Source organism: Ostrea edulis, chromosome 6 (genome assembly GCF_947568905.1).
Source record: "Ostrea edulis chromosome 6, xbOstEdul1.1, whole genome shotgun sequence".
NCBI classification, from domain to species: Eukaryota; Metazoa; Mollusca; class Bivalvia; order Ostreida; family Ostreidae; genus Ostrea; species Ostrea edulis.
The window spans coordinates 38,339,439-38,362,603 of record NC_079169.1 but is presented as its reverse complement, the minus strand read 5'-3'; the positions used below and the strand labels follow the sequence as shown (position 1 = coordinate 38,362,603).

The 23,165-nt window shown below is 35.9% G+C and overlaps 1 protein-coding gene across 2 annotated transcripts in view; it reads right to left on the bottom strand.

Annotated features, from left to right (window-relative positions):
• Positions 1-23,165, bottom strand: part of LOC125646036 (formin-binding protein 4-like) — a 105,249-nt gene that overhangs the window by 33,551 nt on the left and 48,533 nt on the right. For both annotated transcript variants that reach the window (XM_056139557.1, XM_048872151.2), the window contains exons 7-10: positions 18,978-19,188; positions 3,030-3,429; positions 2,282-2,588; positions 1,681-1,859 (exon numbers count right to left, since the gene is read on the bottom strand). In XM_056139557.1, coding sequence (XP_055995532.1) covers positions 1,681-1,859; positions 2,282-2,588; positions 3,030-3,429; positions 18,978-19,188 — 1,097 coding nt within the window. The remainder of the gene's footprint in view (positions 1-1,680; positions 1,860-2,281; positions 2,589-3,029; positions 3,430-18,977; positions 19,189-23,165) is intronic.

Here is a 23,165-nt window from a genome sequence, read left to right as displayed (position 1 = left end):
TTTCAATATATTTGGAGTAAGCTGTACATTGCCAATAATATATATATCTTACTTATCAAACAGTTTTTATAGTAAATCCTAACCTCAATTTTTTATTGGTAGCCTCAAATGTATGAAAAAATGTGGGTTTTCTTCTTAGAATTTCAAACTTTAACAATTATATTAAAGAGACACTACAGCTCATTTTGCGCAAAAATCATGAAATGACAATTTTCCCAGCGCTTTTTCAATTTTTGTTGCATTGTTGAATGTATGAACTTTGCGAAAATAACACTTATCTAAAGTCAAAAATTCTCGTTTTAACGTAAAATTTAATACTTTTTGATGGCCTATACAAAAATTATCGAGTCTCCTCCTTTCGGTCTTCAGACGCATGCGCATAGACAGTAAACAGTGCAGTGAGAGAAAGTGTAGTGGATAGATAGATCCAGAATTTTGAAAGATTCTGTAAGAAAAGAGATAAAAATAAAATGAGATAAAACTAATATGTGAAATAAAATTGACCTTGCGATCAGTATGACTGCTGGAAAACAAAGGGCTAGGAGAAACGATTGTAACTCAGTGGCGGATCTAGCTAGGATTTCCGAAGGGGGATGAGAAAGTCAAATATTAGCCAAAGTAATAGGCTTTCTGGGTGCAAAATTTGGATTTTCACTCACAATTTGTGGCGAGAGGGAGGGGGATCCTGCCCCCCCCCCCCCCTAAATCTGCCATTGGGACTAGCCGCGAAGACATTAAACTTGTGCTATTTTTTTCTGAACACGACACGTATTAGTTGTAAAAACATCGGTCAATTGGAACATGCATGGAAGGGTTTCTGTTGATACAATGATTTATATTATTACTTATTATAAGGAGCAGGGAATAATCTTATACTTGAAAGGTGAGTGTGGACCCCCTTGAAGGGGAATTTAAATAATTTCCTACACAGCACCTTTGATGTCATTCAAAACCACGTGATGTAAATAAGCATTCAAAAGTCCGAGTCAGCATGAAGAAACCTTTGAATTCCGGACGATCTTCAAAGCGCATTTGAGAGTAAATTGATGCATCCAATTGTTCAAAATTGTCAGTATCGATATTATATTTATCATTTTATCAATACGTGTTTTAAAAAACACTATATCAAAATGTGGAAAATGAGCTGTAGTGTCTCTTTAAAAAAAGAATGATTTTACACAAAAATATTACAGTCAAGGAAAGAATATATTCTGTCAAAAGTTTTAATCGAACATTTCAAGGTCAAAATTTGAAATATGAAATTGATTTTTACTGTATGTTACATGAAATGGACCTTTTTCTTAATTTCCAATTCTTAGCGATTTTCATGAAAAAACACATCATTTTACCTCCAAATTCCAATTTTCCCATTGAAATACAAAAGCTGATTTTTAATATGTTGTTTGCATGTGTTTTCTTGCATGAATAATCAATATTTCATTTCTGTTGCAATTAGTTTGAGGTTTTGCTCATATATGGCTAGATTGACTAGACTACATAGCAAACTTCCAGGGACCGAGGAAAACTTTGTAATATCCAAAATAATTTTTGTTACCTTCCCATCACAGGAGAATAAATATCACTTCACAATAAGCATGAATTCATTATAATATAAGTGTATTTGTTATATGTGTGTTTTACTGTATCTTACACTTACATTGAGATGATGGACAGTCTTACCCGTTTCTTTTCATCTTTCCTCTTGTCATCCTGTTTGTCTTTCTTCCTGTGTTCGTCCCTTTTCTTTTCCTCTCTCTTTCTATCCCGGTCTCGGTCATCCTTCTTGTGTTTCTTGTGATCATCTCTCTTGTGTCGCGAGTCTCTGTCATAATCTTTGTCTGTACTACTCCGGCCTTGACCTGTGTAAAAATTAGGTTCTAACCTTATCTAATTGTCCATTACAAATTTGCAACAAAATGTGTATATAAATGTTTATTCAATGTGCAAACAAGTGACTGATAATATTCAAAGTTTCTTGGGGCCCATTTTACAAAATGTCCGAGATCAATATTCTAATTGCCTTAAAAAAATTCCATTTATGTTCAAAGTTTGTGAAAATAGGGTTGTATGTACATATATTTATTGTCAGCTCCTTTGTAGATTTGCCAAACATTAGCATTAATATGTAAAAAGTGCATACAAGTATACTTAAATAACTTGCAAAAAAGAATTTTTCATCTTAAGTCAAAAAAAGACATCCTGTATTTCAGCAATTGTTATGTAAATTGCATGTGACAGAAAACATGCCCCTAAAATCACTGAGACAGAATTATAAACGTACTTTCCCGTTCATCTCTCCTGCTTCTCCTGCCATGTTCGTACTCCAATACCTTGGTCTTTTTGGAATCCCAGTCCCCATGCAGTGAAGGGTCCTCTGGAGTGGGTCTTTTCCTTGGAGGGCCTACCCTCCTCTCCAGTTCCCTGGCCATCATCTCCTCAATGGCTGCCTTCCTCCTGGCTTCTATCTCCTGTTTCTGTTGGACTTGTTCTCTCATGGCGTCCACCAGGGACCTAGACTTAGGGAGACTGGCCTTACCATCTGATTTTGAATCGGAGGATCTTCTTTTGGACTTGTGCTCTTTGTGTGACTGCAAAACAAGGTTGGCTTTATTCACCAGTTTATAAACAGAGTGTCTAAAGTTATAAAATTTGTGCCCTACCCAATTGTTTATTCAAATAAGAAATGTTCAAATCATAAGAACAATATCTTTTTGATCAATATTATGAAGCTTTCAATATTTGGATGTGCTAGCCTTCTCTCAATATTACAAAGGGTTTTTCTAATACAACTAAACCACAAATCTGTAATTGTGACTTTACACCCAACTCTTTGATTAATGCATATAGTTTCATATGAATTGCATAAAGAAACATAGTGTTTGGTAGGATAACATCTGATGGAGGACAGACATTTAATAAGCTTTCCTAGTCTATGACAAAATCATCCAAGGGAACCCTGTCATCTAGCATATAAAAAACAAATTTAGATACTCCATCTAGAATGTTCTTAAAAATATTCATTACACTACCTTTTTCTTTTCTAATGCCATCTCCAGAGCTTTGTCAATGTCATCAATGTCAAGGTCATCTGTATCCTGGTTCTTGTTGCGTTTGGAAGTCTTCTTTGAGTCCTCATCACTGTCTGAATCTTCGCTGCTGTCAGTACTGCTCTCAGCACTGCTTCCTCCATGATAAGCCACCAGCTGGGGAGTTTTGGTTTTAGTGTTGGTACTGTCTGGAAGGACTGGGGCAGGGCTTTCCTGTTTGTTTTTCAGAATCCCAGAAGTCTGCGCCTCATTCATTTCTGGGACTACTTCTGAGGTCGAGGACACCGACTCCCCTGATGTGTGATTATCTGTTAAAGCAGTGGCAGTAGTAGTAGGTGATGAACTCTCGGTTATCAATGGTTTGGGCACAGGAAGCACTGGTCTACTCAAAAAGACAGGTTAACACTTTCAGAAACATTTAGAAATACATATTTTTTCCGAAAATATAAAATAAATAATTCTCTAAATGTCCGTTCAAGTAGCACATACATGTATAACATATACAGTGAAACTTCTCTTAATCGACCAGTTCTCGGACTGAAAAAACAACAACAAAAACCAGCCAATTTTGGGAGATGGCCAGTTTACCAGGAATTTAGCATTTAGAGACATTTTATCTCAATTTTAATTAAACATTTCTTTTTCATACCATGAACGATTTAATATAGTGTTCCAGGACTATTATTTCACTCTTGGAAATTGACTGACATTGTTTTTTCAACCCAAGCCATATGATTGCTGCAAATAGTACAAAAAGTACATATTGTTCACTTGGATCTAGTAAATATGTCTCGCTGAAATCATCTAAATTTCAATTAAAAATCTATCACAGAATACATTATTGGCAATCCTCTTACCTATAAAAACTTATGTCCATCACTTATGTCTTAACAAATTTGTTTTGATATTTGTGAAAAGTACAGTAGTCAACATAAAATTGTAATTTGAATATTTCTCACCCCTGGCCGATTTTGATCACCCCTCTGACCAAAATTTTCTGGTCTTAAAATAGTGGCTGGTATTATGAGGGAATATTACACGTTTGTTCACAAAGGTTCCATAAAATGTGGCCAATATTTGGTTTTCAGGGGTGACTGGTTTTGTGAGAATTTCTTTATATGAAAATATTAAGATTTCTGCCAGAACTTTAAAAATTGACCGATATTCATGGAGGACCAGTTTTCTAAGGGGCCGATTTGAAGAAGTTTCACTGTAAATGTATCAAATACTTAAGAATTTATACTATGGAAAACAAAAGGTCATGGGCAACATTGCTCATCTGAGTCACCTTGGCCCATATCTAAAGATTTTCCCTACATATTCCCATGTAAAACTTTGATCCTTATTGTGGCCCCAACCTAGCCCCAGGGGCCATGATTTTTACAAACTTGAATCTGCACTATGACAGCAAGCTTTCATGTAAATATGAATTTTTCTGGCTCAGTGGTTTTTGAGATTTTTAAAGATTTTCCCTATAGATCTGTATGTAAAACTTTGATCCCCTATTGTGGCCTCACCCTACCCCCGAGGGCCATGATATTTACAAACTAGAATCTGCACTACGTCAGGAAGCTTTCATGTAAATATAAACTTTTCTGACCCAATGGTTCTCGAGAATATTTTCCCTATCTATAGGTATGTAAAACTTTGATCCCCTATAGTGGCCCCATTCTACACCCGGGGACCATGGTTTTAACAAACTTGAATCTACACTATGTCAGAAAGCTTTCGCTTTTAAAAATGTTAACTTTTCTGACCCAGTGATTCTTGAGAAGATTTTCCCTATATATTTCTATGTAAAACTTTGATCTCCTATTGTAGCCCCATCCTACCCTCGGGGGCCATGATCTGAACAAACTTGAATCTACTTTATACCTGAAAGCTTTCAGGTAAATCTTCACTCTTATGGCCCCATGGTTCTTGAGAAGATTTTCAATATATATTTGCATTTAAAATTTTGATCCCTTATTGTGCCCCACCCTACCCCGGGGGTCATGATTTTTACAGACTTGAATCTCCACTATGTTGGGAAACAACCATGAAAATTTCAGCTTTTCTGGCCCAATGGTTCTTGAGAAGAAGATCTTAAATGACCCCACCCTATTTTTGTGATTATTTCCCCTTTGAAGGGGGAATGGCCTTTCATTTGAACAAACTTGAATCCCCTTCATCCAAGGATGATTTGTACCAAGTTTGATTGATAATGGCCTATCAGTTCTGGAGAAGATGATTTTCCTATACATTAGCATGTTAAACTTTGATCCCCTATTGTGGCTCCATCCTACCCCCTGGGTCCATGATCTGAACAAATTTGAACCTACATTATACTAGGAAGCTTTCAAGAAAATCTCCACTCTTATGTCCCTATGGTTCTTGAGAAGAAGACTTTTAAAGATTTTCCCTATACAGTCAAAACTGCCATAGCGACTCACTGTCGTATGTGACCATAAAAAATTCCCCCCAAGGCATTACCCTAACTATTGTACCTGTATTCAATGACCAACTGTATAACGTGACCAACGACCATGATTTTTGTAACTTTTTTGTGTAATTTCATGAAATTTTACCTTTATTTAATGACTGAACACTTTTCAATTACAATACGATTCCTACTTTCAATTACGGTCGAGCATGACTATTCTGGGAATTATCATCCTTAACAGTTTCATTTTAAAATGCACGGATAGTAGTTCATCGGTGATCCTGTCTAGTCGGCACTCTGAATCAATTATTATTTATAACCAAGTAATCAATTTGTTAAAGGGTTTTTACCACGATTTTTATTGCTTGTAAATTTCTATGAAAATGTGGTGTTTTGAATCGTGCTATTATTATTTTTTCGATATAAAGCGTGCTTTAGTGATTATTTTGTATCGAAAGTGCAAAAAGCCAGATATGCATATTCTCATCAGAGATTTTCGCGCCATTAGTATCTGACGTCATACGTGTCAATCGCGGTGAAGCGAGCAAGCATAAAAACATTTTAAACAAGTTGTGAACAGCACATACAGCAGGCTATTGATACAAAATGGAGAGATTCAACAGTTACAAGTCCCATTATATTGTGTTGTACAGTATATAGCTGTAATAATCAGCACAAAAAAGAAGAGTTTCTTTACTTTTACCAACGAGGCAAGTCGGAGAAATTTTGTGAGCTTAGAACTAAATTTAGAAATACTTCAAACCAACAGGAAACCATCTTCAATGCGAACTTACACATTGCATTCTAACCCATTTAATTCATGATATCGACATTTCTGTTTACAAATTAATAGGCTCGTTGTCCTTCAGACTGGACATAATCAGAGACTGCCTTCAGTTTGAGAACTCTTATGACCTACCAGGTATTGAGGCAATCATTGAAGTCGCCGCGGGTCTGGCAACCATAGAAATTTTTGTGTAGCATACAGTTTTTATATATATGCACCTTTGATTTTATATGCAACACTTGAAGTTTTGAGTATTGACACCATGTACGAAATGACTACACAGTCCCCCCCCCCCCCCCCCCCCCCCCCCCCCCCCGATAAAAATGCTGAAATGCGGCGGCTTTATTTTTTAAAAATAACGGTGCATGACAATGTAGTGAGAGAAAAAAAAAAATTGCAACAATATAATGAATGACAGCCCCCCCCCCCCCTTATTTTTTTTAAAGTAATGAGAGGGACGATTATAAGGTAGAGGTTACAACTATTGGCCCCATGTCTCCCCCCCCCCCTCTCTCTCTCTCTCTCCCTCTTAAACACACACTATACGATTTAAGAAGTCGATAGATTTAATTCATCAGATTGGTAATTTTAAAATCCGGTCCCCCCCTTTGAAAAATAAAATTATAAATTAAATCAATATCGGTAAATACACTGTTTCCTTCGACACATTGTAGGTCAATGCATCAATTTAATTAAAAGTAAATCTTTTCTACCTTCTCCAGTGTAACGGTTAGAGAAGAACTGATTTTAATTAGATCATCATTGGCTAATGCATGTTACACTCTACATATACAGACCTCTAATGCTTTAAAAATATTATGATCTACAAGGGAACACAGTCAAAATGTTTGCAAACGAAATGTGTCATTCAGATATATACCAAAAGTTGAAAATTCCATCCTTTCTGTGAGCGAGATCTTCGTCCGAGTCCGTCAATGTCGATGTACGTATTAGGCTAATATAAATGTTTGCTGAGGGAATTACTTTAAGATTTGGCTCAGCGACAGGTTCCAATATGTATGGCGGAATATTAAATACTAACGGGATGTCATCGATGTCGGAACATTAATTATTCATTCTGTATAATTTATGACTTTCAATAGAATCATCACACACATACATAGCTGCTGCAGCACATTGACACGTATGACGTCATGACGTATCACATGACTAGATAGCTCATTAGTGACGATTTGAGAAGCGGAAGCTTTGAATATATGCAGATAAAATGCATGTTTGTATCAATTATTGGGAGTAATGAAACAATATAACAGCAAAAACGTGCTTTATTAAGGTTACTCCTTCTGATTTTAATTACATTAAAAATCGTGGTAAAAACCCTTTAACATGTAATCAACCTGCAGGGTTGTGTGGGGTTAATTAACAAAACCTGAGTGTGAATTTCGACAGACTCTCAGATGTGCGGGGTAGATAGAATATGAAATCTCCCACCCGATATACCATTATGTTCAACAGAGCGGAAAATTAGCCCGATTGCAATATAAATCAGGTAAACATTGTGCTTGGGACTGAAATTTTAAACGGAGTAATCGCGATTTTCCTGTACGAGATACCCAAAGTTTCCTAAGAATCATGACTGGGATTAGCGGTTCACTTCGACATATCCTGAGTATTTGACACATCCGATTTCAAGAAAGTTGCCTGCATTAGTTCAAAACTTAAAATGATTTGCTGTGCTTAATGGATATTGTGATTTTTTTAAAAAAAATGTCTTTCAAATTAAACTAGTGCTTATTGTAATGGGCACCATTACAGATGTTCCCCAAACATTCCCCCATTTAGAAAATGGTTTCATTTGTTTCCGTACCAGTGGTTTTGACCATATGAATCTGTGAAGAGTCTGAATAAATAACTAATTTATAACGTTCAATTCATTTCATGCTAAAACAAATCAGTTATAGACATCTGAAAATTCTACGCACGTGCAAGCTTGCACACGCACGTGCTGGTAAATAATTTGGCCTTGTCGATACATTACAAGTCTTACTATATGACTGCAAGAGAAGTTTCACAACAGTTCGATGAAAAACGAGATATTAAGAGCAACTCAAAACTATGAGGACCAAAATCAATGCACGTGCATACACGTGCATGTGAGTACGACACAGCAATTTTGTTGATGCTATTCAATAGACATTTGAACAATGTACATACTGTATGAATTTCATATTGATTGCTTCAGTTATAAGAAAGTTATGGTGATTTCAAAATCGACCAATCAGAATTTAGTGCACGTGCATGCGCGTAAGGGGAAGTGATTTTGACACCATCAATGAATGCAGAGGCCCAAAACTTATATGACAATTCATTGCAATCTAAAAATGTTATAGACCAATACTTCAATTTAGACATAAAAAATTACAATGCACGCGAATTCACGCGCACGCAATTTTGATAATGAAAATTTTGTTAACAGCATTCAATAGGCATTCATATCATAGATCTACAGGATAAATTTGAATTCATTTGAGTTTTTAATTCAATAGTTATGGCCATTTTAGTACCCGAAAAATGAAAGAAAAGCTATGCACGTGCATACACACGCACGTATGGCTCAGCATCAATGTTGATGTCATTGAATAGACATTCGCTAGATATACTTACACTATAATTTTCATATTGTTTCCATGATTTATAAGAAAGTTATGGCGATTTGAAAATCGTCCAATCAGAATTTAGCACACGTGCATGCACGTGTGAATAGTAATTATCATTATATACCTTTGTTAAGAATTCCAAGAAACATACCCAACCCAAGTTTCAATTGATTTTGACAAAAAATAAAAAAGTTATGGTCATTGAAAGATATGAACCTTCAAAAGACAATGCACGTGCGTGCGCATGTGCGTTTGCAATTTTTATTACATTGATCTGTAGGTATTTGGCATGTCTACCTATCCTGTAAATATCATTGATTTTCTTTTATCAACATTAAAGTTATAGGCGTTTGTATTATCCAATCAAATTGAAGCACACGTGCATGCACGCGCAAAATTGAAATTTTGATCATGCCAAACAGTTAAGGGTCTCAAGTTTCACCTACGATATATATATCAAACAATTTCATTGAAAAATAAAAAAGTTAGACGCATTCCAAACTTGTAAACAAAAAATCCAATGCACATGCATGCATTTTCAGAGAAAATGACATTCGTTCCGCACATCTACATATGCTATACTATGATCCTAAATAGGTTTCATCTTGATCCCTTAAGCCGTTTCCGAGAACACTCGTGGACAAAAAAGTCACAAGAAGAAAGATTGATTGATTGATTGACGTTTTCCGCCACACTCAACAATTTTTCAGTTATATGGTGGCGCCCAGTTTTTATTGGTGGAAGAGAGAACTCAGATACAATGCACCTGAGAAGAGACCACCGACCTTCCGAAAGTAAACTGGGAGACTTTCTCACTTACCGGCGGGATTCGAACCCGCACCGACAGAGGTGAGAGGCCGTGAGATTTTGAGCACGATGCTCTAACCACTCGGCCACGGAGGCCCCTACAAGAAGAAAGAAGGAATAATAATAAGAAACAGAGTAAAACCAATATGTTCCCAAACGTCGTTTGGGGAACATAATAACACATTTCCAACATTATTGTACAAAAGATGACGTAACACTTCATCACTTGCTTTCTTATCACCAGACAAGCATTGCATTTTATCAAAGTTACAAATAGGCTATACATTAATACTCTTTACAACTAAATGTTTTCAAGTTTTAGAAAATTTGCATGCATTTTATAAATGAATTTAAATCCCATGTGACATGAAATGCATGCAAATTCTATCATTCTTTAACAGATTAAATGTAATTTTTGATGAATAATAAATCATAATACAACACATTGTATTTTATATTTTTAGCTACAGTGTATTATTAATTCAACTAAATCCATACTTCATATTCCAAATACATGTACAGTTATTTTCTCCATTGTACACACTATTCAATCTGTATATTATTTGCGAAATGCATTTACTGTGGAAAATAAGCAACCTGTTATAGTAGATTTGATCACATACTAACTTCATGTCATATCCCAATAACATTCAAAAATGATATTTTATTTCTTATATTTATATTTTCTATTTTGATTTGTGTTCTTACTGAGCTTCCATGATTATGTAGCAGATGACCAAAATAACGATCGTAGAACACAAAATATAGTTCCTAAGAGTTTTATCGAATAAAAAATTAGGAGCAATATCAAAGAGAATATAAGATATAGATATTTAATTGAAAATGTTAAAAAAAGATGTAACATGTGTAAAAATAAAGGTAATTTAGAGCGTAAAGTTAACTGAAATGACAAGAAGAATGGAGTAAACTACATCCGTGGTGTGATTTGGTCGCTATCAGTGATGGAGAAACTGGCGTCGGTCTAGCTTACTAAGTCGAAAACACAATTCTTGATCACAGATTTCGACAGAAATTCAAAGGATCTGAGAGAATTGATGGTGGATATGATGGGTCAAGTTAACGTTAAGCTCTTAGACAGGTTTTTGGAAAGAAACAACGGTATGTTCATCATTAGGACTGGCGGTTGTAGCCATGCAGGAGACAATTCAAGACAGTAGGACAGGTTTAGACCAAATGCAGGTAGGTTGCGTCTTTTATTTACCTTCAGTGTGTGTAAAATAAAATAAAAACGAACTGACGGAGTTTTTGTTCACTTGAGAGATTTCTGTTGTAGGATTTTAATGAAGACTCGCACCGGTACCCTGACATGAACATGTAAATTTTTCGAGCCACGAAACCAGCCTCGCTTATAATCACGCCGAGTCATAGCCGTGATGGAAGTTGCCAGGAAACAACAGGTTAACTTATCATCATGAAGTAAATACATGTAGGCTTATAACTCTGCCTACAGGTTTTCGCTTCCAATATCATAGAACTTTATTTTATAAATTCGACATGCAGAAGTTGCAGACGGTATTCAAAACTGTATAAAATGAAACAACAGAACGATATGTTTAATGTTTTTCTTTTATAAATTGATGAATATATCCTGCTGCCTTTATTTCTGTTATAATGTCATTGCAGTGGTGGATCCAGGGTTTACGAAAGGGTGTGTGTGAAAGTCAAGTATTAGCCAAAATGCTTAGCCATTTTGGGTGCCAATCTGGAATTTTACTAATCTGGAATTTTACTCACACTATTTCTATTATTTAAATTTGTGGCGAGGAGGGGGGGGGGGGGGTGTTCTAAATCCCCCACTGCATTGCATAAGCAAGAAGCCAGGTGAAAATACAGGAACTGACTTTTGAAACGGTGATTGTATTCATACGCAAGAACAAACTGATCACATGACCAAATTCATGTCACACGAAATTGAACATCAATTTCATTAGTACTGTCATATAAGGAAGTGCATTGGCAAATGTAAATATATATGCATTTACTGTGGAAAATAAGCAACCTGTATTATATATATGTGATCTTTTTTCCATTCTCCGTTGGATGTTCTCTTAATACAGGTTTGACAGTACATTCGTATATAAAACTTTGATCCCCTTTTGTAGCCCCACCTTACCCCAATGGGTCATGATTTTAACAAACTTGAATCTCCACAATGTCAGGAAGCTTTCATGTAAATTTCAGCTTTTCTGGCCAGTGGTTCTTGAGAAGAACGATTTTTAAATGACCGCAACCTATTTTAACATTTTTGTGATTATCTCCCTTTAGAAGAGTGCATGGTCTTTCATTTGAACAAACTTGAATCTCCTTCACCCAACGATGAAATTAGGTTGAAATTGGTCCAGTGGTTCTTGAGAAGAATTAAACAAGAGGTACTGTGAGCAATGCTCACTAAGAATACCCCCCGCTTACCCCAATCTCCCAAAGGGTGTTGTTAATAGGCATAAATTACCTCTTTCCTGAGTGTAAAAATATAGTATGCCTTTGTAGAAGAAAATGGAAGATATAGTCCAAACACAAATCCATGGTATAAACCTATAATTTTGACCTTGAGATCAAAGGTCAAGTTCATAAAGAGGTCATGAATGTACAAGACACATAGTCTCATGGTGATACACCCATGTCTTATGGTATGACTATGTCAAAACCCTATAATCAATTTTGACCTTGAGGTCAAAGTTCAAGGTCATATAGAGGTCATGAAGGTACCTGACACATCGTCTCATGGTGATACACTCATGTGTCAAATATGGTATGCCTATGTCAAAGAACAAAGAAGTTATGGCCCGGACACGAATCCACTGTAAAAAAACCCTTTAATTTTGACCTTAAGGTCAAGGTCATATAGAGGTCATGAAGGTACCCGACACATCGTCTCATGGTGATCCACCTGTGTGCCAAATATGGTATGCCTATGTCAAAGAACAAAGAAGTTATGGCCCGGACACGAATCTGGAGACAGACAGACGGACGGACGGACAGACAGACAGAGTGATTCCTATATACCCCCCAGAACTTTGTTCGGGGGGTATAAAAATATGAAAAGTCTTCAGACAGATGTCGGACAACGGGCGATCAGAAAAGCTCACTTGAGCCTTCAGAATGCTGTTTTTCTATTTTAGAATTAAACTGTTTGTTGCCATGCTTGCATGCAAAGAAGAAATAATCAATCCACATAATTTTGACCCATGGAAATAAGTACAAGCATGTCTACAGTACACTTAAAGATGTCAACATGTACATTAAAATGCTAAATTAAATTCTACATCATTGTAAACCATGCTTACTGAGTACAGGAGTGCCTACCCTACCTCAAACCATGGCTGTATGATCGGCAAAACCTTTGACTTTTAAGAATATTTATGCAATGACAAGATCATTTATTATTAAGGTCTTCCGTGTCCTGCGGAAGACCTTACTATTATTGTTCGCGTTCTTCTTCTTCATTAAGGTCTTCCGTCTCCTGCGGAAGACCTTACTATTATTGTTCGCGTTCTTCTTCATTATTATTATTATTATTATTATTATTAAGGTCTTCCGTCTCCTGCGGAAGACCTTACTATTATTGTTCGCGTTCTTCTTCTTCATTATTAAGGTCTTCCGTCTCCTGCGGAAGACCTTACTATTATTGTTCGCGTTCTTCTTCTTCATTATTATTATTATTATTTTCCTTGGTAGTACACGCATTTTTCTCAGCCATTTCTCGATCGATTTTCACGAAATTTTCAGGAAAGATGTCTTTTGGTGACGAGACTTTGCTTGCAAAATTTCGTGCTTGACGTCACTTCCGGTCAGGAGTTATCTCTCTTTTAGTGACTTTTTGAAGGGCCTTGTTGTCCAGACATCTCCTCCGTTAGTTTTGAAGCTAGAGTCTTGAAATTTCTACACAAGATAGAGTAAACATTTTAGAAGATTTGTGGGGGATTCGATTTTACCGGAGGCGATTTGCCTAAAAGCTCGCCTGGACCTGAAAAAATGGATGCCAAAATTTTTCGCCGATTTCGGCGATTTTTGACCTTTGATCTCCAATATCTTTTTTCTTGCAAATATTTTGTTAAGACATGTAGAACAAAAGTTGTGCACATTTACGAGATCTTTTCGAAAATATCAAGATTTAGGGGCTAGCCCCTTAAATTAGGGATCTAGAAGGGCTCAAAGTCTAGATCAAATATCTCTAAAATCGTTAATATTTTGGTATAAGTCAAAGAACAAAAAATGTTTATCTCAACAATCCAAATCTATTCATATAAAAATTTAGGTCATATGTTACGTAATAAGGGATTTTAAGGGCCAAAACCATAAATTTTTTACTCCTTGTATCTCGAAAACGACAAATATTTTGAAAAGCAATAAAGAACAAAAGTTGTTCAGAATGATGATCTGAACAATATGCATATTTCGTTTTTACCCTATGTGGCCCCGTTAGGGAGCTACAGTTTGGCCCCTAAAAATTACTTCTAGAAATAACTCGAGAACGGTAAAGAATTTCTAAATACTTATTGAACAAAAAATGTTTGAAATGTCATGACCTTTCTTACGATATCAAGCAAAATGGGCTGACCCTTTAAATTAGGGGCCCAGAAGGGTCCAAAGGTTTATGAGAATATCTCAGAAACTATTAATATTTTGTAATAAGTCATTGAAGTGGAAATGTTCATCTAAACGAGCTTGTTCTTATCAAATCAAAAAGTAGGTCATATGTTACGTAATAAGGGATTTTAAGGGCCAAAATCATAAATAATTGACGCCTCATATCTTGAAAACGACAAATATTTTGAAAAGCATTATTGAACAAAAGTTGTTCAGAATGATAATCTAAACAATATGTACATTTCGTTTTTTCCCTATGTGGCCCCGTTAGGGAGCTACAGTTTGGCCCCTAAATATTTCTTGTAGAGATAACTCGAGAACGGTAAAGAATTTCTAAATACTTGTTGAGCAAAAAATGTTTCAAATGACAAGGCCTTTCTTACGATATCAAGCAAAACGGGCTGGCCCTTTAAATTAGGGGTTCAGAAGGGTCCAAATGTTTTTGAGAATATCTCAGAAACTATTAATATTTTATAATAAGTTGTAGAAGCGGAAATGTTCATCTCAACGAGCTAGATCTTATCAAATCAAAAAATAGGTCATATGTTACGTAATTAGAGATTTTAAGGGCCAAAATCGTAAATATTTGACGCCTCATATCTTTAAAACGACATATTTTTTGAAAAGCATTATTGAACAAAAGTTCTTCAATGTGTCATAACCTATCGATCAATATCAAAAAATGGGTCTGTGGGCCTCATGGCTCGCCTGTAGAGTCGATTTTTGTCGATATCAGTCGATTTCAAAAACTTGTAACTGGTAAATATTTTGTAAGGACATATTGAACAAAAGTTGTTCAGTTTATCGAGATCTATCGATTGATATCAAGAAATAGGCCTATGGTCCTAATGGCTCGCCTGTAGAGTCGATTTTTTGTCGACATCGGTCGATCTCAATAACTTTTTACAGGTAAATATTTTGTAAAGACATATAGAACTAAAGTTGTTGAGTCTATAGAGGGCTAACAAATGACATCAAGAAATAGGCCCGCGGGCCTTATGGCTCACCTGGAGAGTCGAATTTCAAACGAATTTCACCGCAACTTTGCTTCAGAAGCTTATGATATGAAAAATTGATTATATCTAAAGTGTCTTAAAGTCGGAAACTAAATTGGGACTCATTTGTCTTTTTCTTTTCTTTTTTTTAACTCCGAGTGCATCAACAAATCGGACGGAAGACCTACTCGTTGCTCGCAACGAGATCGTGTCTAGTTATTATTATTATTTTATTCATTTATAAAGTGAAAAATTACATATAGTTTCTATGCGCTGATTTATTGATCAATTACAGTCACGATAACAAATTTTGATATTTTAATGTACCAAGTAGCGTTTGTTTACCAATAAAACAGACAAAAAAGCTTACAGATCACTTCTTTTAGAAGCAAGTGAAGTACAGTAAAATATCTGTATCTCGAATATGGTTTATCTCAAATACCCTGCTTGAGTCGAAGTCGACTGCCGGTCCTGGCCATTTTCCCTATATAAATGATTTTAAAAACTTCTGATATTTCGAACACAGTATTCTCGAATACTCTGCTTATGTTGAAGTATTTTCAAGGTCCTTTGCCCTAAATTCACCTGGTTTATCTCGAAGTGCAGTCAATTTTCCGCTCTGCTTACCATACCTGGTGTCGTAAGTCACAAATTCACACCTGCGGCTACACCAATTATAATTAATGACCACTAATCCACGCTCGCCTTTTCCGAGTAGACCCAGGTCACAATAAATGGTTCTACAGCTTGGGTGATTAGTGAAGCCTTCCAACATTACGGATTAAGTCCACCGCCAATTATGAACTAACACGCCCGATTCCAGGGATAGTGTTTTGAATGATACACGCTATATCATTAACATGTGGGTTAGATAAATGCACAAAATTGTTGAAGTGTGCTTGAAGATAATGCTCATAATAACGATAATTTGCATTTAATAATACACGCTTTGTCATTAAAACTAGGACAGAGAAAACACGAAATTTTATTTAATTAACATTTAAAAAGTTGTTTTTTTTAAATCCGTCTTTTTTGTTACTTACGTGATAGGTTCTTTCACTACAACGCAATAGCTATATCCCAGTCGAGCCTAGACATTAGTAAACTTAAAGTAAGCATACAAGCATGATCGTCTTGACACATTGTGAATTCAATGGGATGTTTATATATATTAACAAGAGGCCCAAGGGCCTAGAATTGCTCTTCTGATAAATTGTACAACCCCACCATTTCTATTCTTAGCCTCTTAGTATTCTAAATCTTTAGTTAAATCCTAAGAATTCAAAAAAAGTAGGTCAATGTGACCTACTTTTTGGTTTACACATTTTGAGAACCCAAGAAATATCAACTGACAAAGTTTGATGATTTTAAGCCAATTAGTATCTGAATATTGAAATATAGCTGTCAAATTCCAATCGTAGGTCATGGTGACCTACTTTTTGGTCAGCGAACTCCGAACATGCAAGACCCATCAACTGACAAAGTTTGATGACTGTAGGTCAAATAGTATCTGAAATATATAAATATAGCCGTCAAATTCCAAAAGTAGGTCAAGGTGACCTACTTTTTCGTCAACACCCTTCAAACATGCAAGACCCAACAACTGACAAAGTTTGATGACTGTAGGTCAAATAGTATCTGAATTATATAAATATAGCCGTCCAATTCCAAAAGTAGGTCAAGGTGACCTACTTTTTGGTCGACAACCTTTGAACATGCATGACGCATCAACTGACAAAGTTTGATGACTGTAGGTCAAATAGTATCTGTAATATATAAATATAGCCGTCCAATTCCAAAAGTAGGTCAAGTTGACCTACTTTTTGGTCGAAACCCTTCGAACATGCAAGACCCAACAACTGACAAAGTTTGATGACTGTAGGTCAAATAGTATCTGAAATATATAAATATAGCCGTCCAATTCCAAAAGTAGGTCAAGGTGACCTACTTTTTGGTCGACACACTCCGTAGACTCAAGATGCATCAACTGTCAAAGTTTGATGATTGTAGGTCAATTAGTGACTGAAATATATAAATATAACTGTCAAATGCCAAAAGTAGGTCACAGTGACCTACTTTTTGGTCGATACACTCCGAAGACTCAAGATGCATCAACTGACAAAGTTTGATGATTGTAGGTCAAATAGTGTCTGAAATATAGTAATTTAGCTGTCAAATACCAAAAGTAGGTCACGGTGACCTACTTTTTGGTCGACACAAACCGAAGACTGAAGACGCATCAACTGACAAAGTTTGATGATCCTAGGTTTTACAGTGCCCAAAATATGCATCTAAAATTGAAAATGTGAAATTTGAATATCTGCAAAATTCAAAAAGTAGGTCACGGTGACCTACTTTTTTTATAAATATGTTTCAAGGCCTCAAGATGCATCAACTTACAAGATTTGATGATTCTAGACCTCTCGGTATTTGAAATAACAACTTAAAATATATCTATAAATGATAAGCCATAAAATTCAGAAAGTAGGTCACGGTGACCTATTTTTCAGTTGACGCATTTCAAGGTCCCATGATCCACCAACTGACAAGTTTTGATGATCATAGACTTCAAAGTGTCCAAGATATGCATCAAAATTAATTTTAAAATAAATACCTGCAAAATTCAAAAAGTAGGTCACCGTGACCTACTTTTGAGACAACTTGACGCAAGGTCCTAAGATGCATCAACTGTCAAAATTTGATGATCCTAGTCCTTATAATGACTAAAATATCAAAGATTTAAGGAAATATAAATTTAGGTCAACTTTGAAGTGACCTTGAGACCACGCCCTTTGCCCCAGGGTAATGCCTTGAACAATTTTTAATCTACAACATATCCTCATCCTTATGTGTAAGTTTGGTGATAATCTGCCCAGTGGTTCTTGAGAAGAAGATTTTTTAGCAACCACTACTTTTGTTTGTATTTTCCTGATTATCTCCCCTTGTTAAAGGGTCACATCCCTCTATTTGGTATGTATGAAATCCCTTGGGCCAATGATACCCTGTAACAAATTTGAAAAAAATTGGCCAAGGGGTTCTTGAGTTATAGCCCTTTTTCTAAAAAGTTTACGCACACCGCACAAATGGCCATAGCATTAGGTCTTTGAGCCTTCGGCTCAGAAGAGCTAAAAATCCCGAAATGTTTGTCTTTGAAATTCCGCCATATCAATTTATCAACTTGCATTAAACTATAAGAAACGGCAACGGGGTTGTTGTTTATAATGCAAATCTTATACTATGCATCAAATATCCACCTTCAAAAAAATATATTCAAGATCGATTTTGGATATCTTGAACCCCTGGATATCTCGAAGTTTTTTCAAGGTCCCTCGGACTTCGAGATGGAAATATTTTACTGTATGTAGCTATATATTAAATAAAATCTGTCGTAACAACAGAGGCTATGCTCCCAAATTCTGTATAGATAAACTTCAGTTTTTCCCAATCGACAATCATTGGATTATTCTGCTACGTGTCACGTGATGATCTCCAATCCAAAACAATTGTGGGAACTCCCTTTTTGGTTGATATATAAAAATAAATATTCATAAAGTCAAGGGTTTTCTTAATCATGCAATCACGGCTATGACGTAGTGTGAACGAAGACAATAGATGTGGTTTGCACCGATGACCCTTCTAATATTTTAGCGATAAAATACTCTTACATTCCCCCCAGTAGCTAGGCTAACTTACCCTTCTGGAACTTTGGCAACTGTCTTGGGAGGAGGTTTGACCTTGCCCTCCTTTTTAAGTTTGGCCACTTTCTCTTCGTATTCTTTGTATAGGAGCAGGTACCTGGTGTAATCTGTGGGGATCTCCCAGGTAACCTCGTTAGTTACTGTGTTCCAGTAATAGTGGTACTGTGTATTCTCATCCAACGTCTGCTGCCAGACCGTGCTGGGCTCTAAGACAAAATCAATTACAACTCAATCAACCATAAACCTAGAATGTTTAACATTTTCATGAAACTGAAACAACTGTACAGTCTACTCCATATAAACTGAGATTCAGGGTCCCTGACAGGGATCGAAATTAACTTTTTTCACTACTAGCAAATTTTAGCTAGTGGATTATTTTCCAACTAGCAAAATTGAGCTTTTACTAGCATTTTTAAATCGATTGCTGTTTTACATGAATTTAAGAAAACAAGCATGTCTCTTTATCAAAATATAGGGAAAATCTTTTAAAATCTCCTTTAAAGTGCAATAATAAAAATAAGATTGCGAATTCTTTCATTTAAAATATATTAATTGTCAGACAATGCGCATGGTGAGGGTCATAGGGTACACTTGTGCGTCGTACTTGCTGTCCAGAGATCTACCACCTATTTACAACATCGTGTGGATTGAAATCTTGAAGACTGTTTGCGCCAATTCAAACTATATGTTCAAAACTTTTGGAAATTCCATCTCAAAAATTCTAGTTGAAAAGAAAACGAATTCAAAATGTTTGACAACAGAAGGACACCGCGTGAAACTAACACTGTCATGTGTTGTTTCATGTAGACACAGATCGCCGCGGTGGCTGAGAGGTTAGAGCGTCCACCCCGCATGCGGAAGGCCGGGATTCAAATCCCGACCGTGACAGACCTAAGTCGTTAAAACAGGTGACAGTTCCGTCGCCAAACGCTCGGCACCAGGTGTGAATGTCACGGGTCCTCGGAGATAACCTTAAAAACAGATGCCCCGTGTCACAGTAGGTGTGGCATGCTAAAGAACCCTCACTGCTCAATGGACCTAAGCGCCGAGCATAGGCCTAAATTTGAAGCCTTTCACCGGTCTTGGTGACATCATCATATGAGTGAAAAATTCTCGAGCGAGACGTTCAGCAAGACACAATCAATCAACGGACGAGATCAACATGCTTGCTATTTAAATCAGACGTCACTGAGACGCCCGAAGTGTGCTTGAAGGGTAGGCCATCTTCGACATCACTGACTGAGATGACCTTGGCCTTAGTTATATTTATTCGATCCACATTTACTTTTTCAATACTTGTATTTTCATTCTGTGAAGCGTTTCTATGCACAAGACAAAATTATTGTAAACTTCAAAGTACAGCCAATAAACCGAGGAAATCCGGGAAAAGGATGGTGTTTTTTTCATTCGCAAAAAGTTGCGATCACTTGTGATTTTTTACTCGCAATTTCAATTTTTAACTCACATTTAGCGAGTATTTCCCCTTAATTTTGTTGCCTGCCTGATTAATTTCAGTATATGTGAAGTTCAATATTAACAAAGTTGACCATTTTCATCCATTCTGGGTGGAAAAAAAATCTACTTTCCATCCTGATTGATAAATCTATACAAACATGAACCAAATTAAATAGTCACCAATTTATCATTTTGTAAACATTGTACAGTAGAAATTGAATTGAGTTGTCCTTTTCAAATTTCATAAATATACATGTATGTTCAGCCCAGGTAGTCATCATTATCGCAATTCACAATACTGCAGTACTTTTGGAATTGGGTATGTTTTCCCACTACTATGTTGAACCAAAATCAGACAGCGATCAATAAACAACACAATCCCCTCTATGAAATGCAATAAAAATGTCTCAGGCAAAAAAATAAAAAGTCCCAGGACACCTACAATATCTACATTGTACCTTCATGATTAGATTCATTGACCATGAAGACAACTGATTGTGTGGAGCACTTTCAAATAGCTCTTATGAAAATAACTCGGAAGACTGTTAATTTACCTCAAATTCAAAGATATTTCAATATAACCAATTCTATTAAATGAACTGACATTTTAATGCGAAAAAAATGGGGAAAAGTTGTTAGGGAAACACTTATATTTCAAATAAGCAATATTTCAAAATAACCAATTTTAACACAGTGGAGTAAGCTGTATTTCATATTTGTGTTTCAAAATTTGTTTTACTGTTAAAAGACATGGTGAATATTTTCAAAGATTTTACTTTCATGGAATTTTTCTTTTCTTTAAAAATTCAAAATATCTGTCAATACATGTACCACTAAAAAATCAACATGCATTAAAATGACCAAAGAACAAGGTATGGTATTGGCCGTATGCGGCCAAGAAAATTGACGATTTTTTAACTACAGTATTTTGTGTTCATCTCTTATGTATTGTTTATACGAGGACCAAAGCTAAAATCAACACATATCAAAATGACGTAATATTTGATAGTGACGTCACAAAACCACATCAAACAGAGGGCTTTGGCGAAATCTGCTTATTTTCAATGTAATATCTGTAAATTTTGATTAAATTCAATATTTTCAAACATACTAACCACTTTCAAATTTTGGATATATAATGAGAACCTAAAGATCTTCCTTCATTATCAAATTTGTGGCGGTTACTGAGTCCAGAAATGAAATTGCAACATGATTGCTTACGCATTTACATTGGAAACGAATGCAGCACAAAGCTAGAGATCGGAGCGAGGAAAAAAATTGTAAATAACAGAGAAGGGATGTTGTTTTAAAGGGGGGGGGGGGGGGGGGGGGGGAAGAGTCCCAATTCTACTTGCTTGTTAAAAAATCTAGAACAGTCGATTATTTATCATCTGCATTTTCTTCAATACCTCTAATATTGGAGCCAAAAACTTATCTATATGACATACAGTACAGGCCACAAGTTTTCCCTTTCAAAAAAACGGGGGCCACGTGGACCAAAAGTCCACACGAATGTTTTAACGTGAGCCTAAAAGAGTCTGTGCTTTTAAAGTTGCAATGTTTGTTTCAACCTTGCATCTGAGAGTCCTCCGCGTAACACAGTCTGTCCACAGTGTGTCATGGTGTCACACGCAGGATAAAATTTCGTTCTTGAATAATAGGCTTACAAAATACTTATAAACAAAATTGAAAAGGGTTACACACACACATCATTTAATTGATAGTAGCAGGGCTCGAAATTAGTGAGATATACTCGCAAAATGCGAGTATATTTGAAAAATAGCAAGTAAAAATAGTGGACACTCGAAAATCTTAGTGAGTGCTGATTTACAAACTATGATCGTATCGTATCATATTCGTTTTTTACGGTGATCCGCTATTCGCTTTTCTTATACCTGCACTCTGAATCATACAAACACTTACATGAACGACTGATTTCAACAACTGTTTCTATCCGGATTTTTCTTTTACGATTTTTTAAGAAACTCAGAGTCAAACAAATGCTTTAGTGGTAGGACATCGCATTATGATGAAAAATATAGACATGTTCACCTATAGAAGTGATTAAATTGAATTCCAAGTATAAGGTTTTCGTTATTCATTTATCTAAAAAAAAAAAAAAAATATCGGAGTTTATGTTGTACCAAGTCTGGTAGTTATTTTTATCCGAATCATGAGAATGTCCTATCTAAATTGATTTATTGTCATATTGAGGTCGGGTTGTAGTGATGACACGAGTGCACTGCTCACCGTGTAGATGATTATTAAAAAAAGTTCATGGGGCTCGTGATTGTGCTGCTTATAAAACCATGAGTCCCGGATTCGCTTTGAAAATTCACTAGTGACAACCCTGATGTGGCATGAAATTGGAAGACTGGATTTAGACCTACGGTAAACAGGTTGTGGATTAGAGGTGCGATAATCAAGAGACCTAAACATTGCACCATATGACTTACGCAACTTAGTGTCTTGTCCATACGATGCCTGTTGACCCACTAGACTCAGTAATGAATAATGATGGGGAAAATCATTGATTTAAAAGAAAAAAACATATGAAAAAAGAGCACAGCTTCATTATTTTTATTTTAGCTTGTAGGTTTTCATTTTAGCCTGTGTATTTTTTACCCACAGGCTAAAATTAGTTAATTTGTTAATTTCGACCCCTGAGTAGCAAAATATTGAGCAGACAATATCTTCCTATGTCAAGAGCGGATTGACCATGTGACCT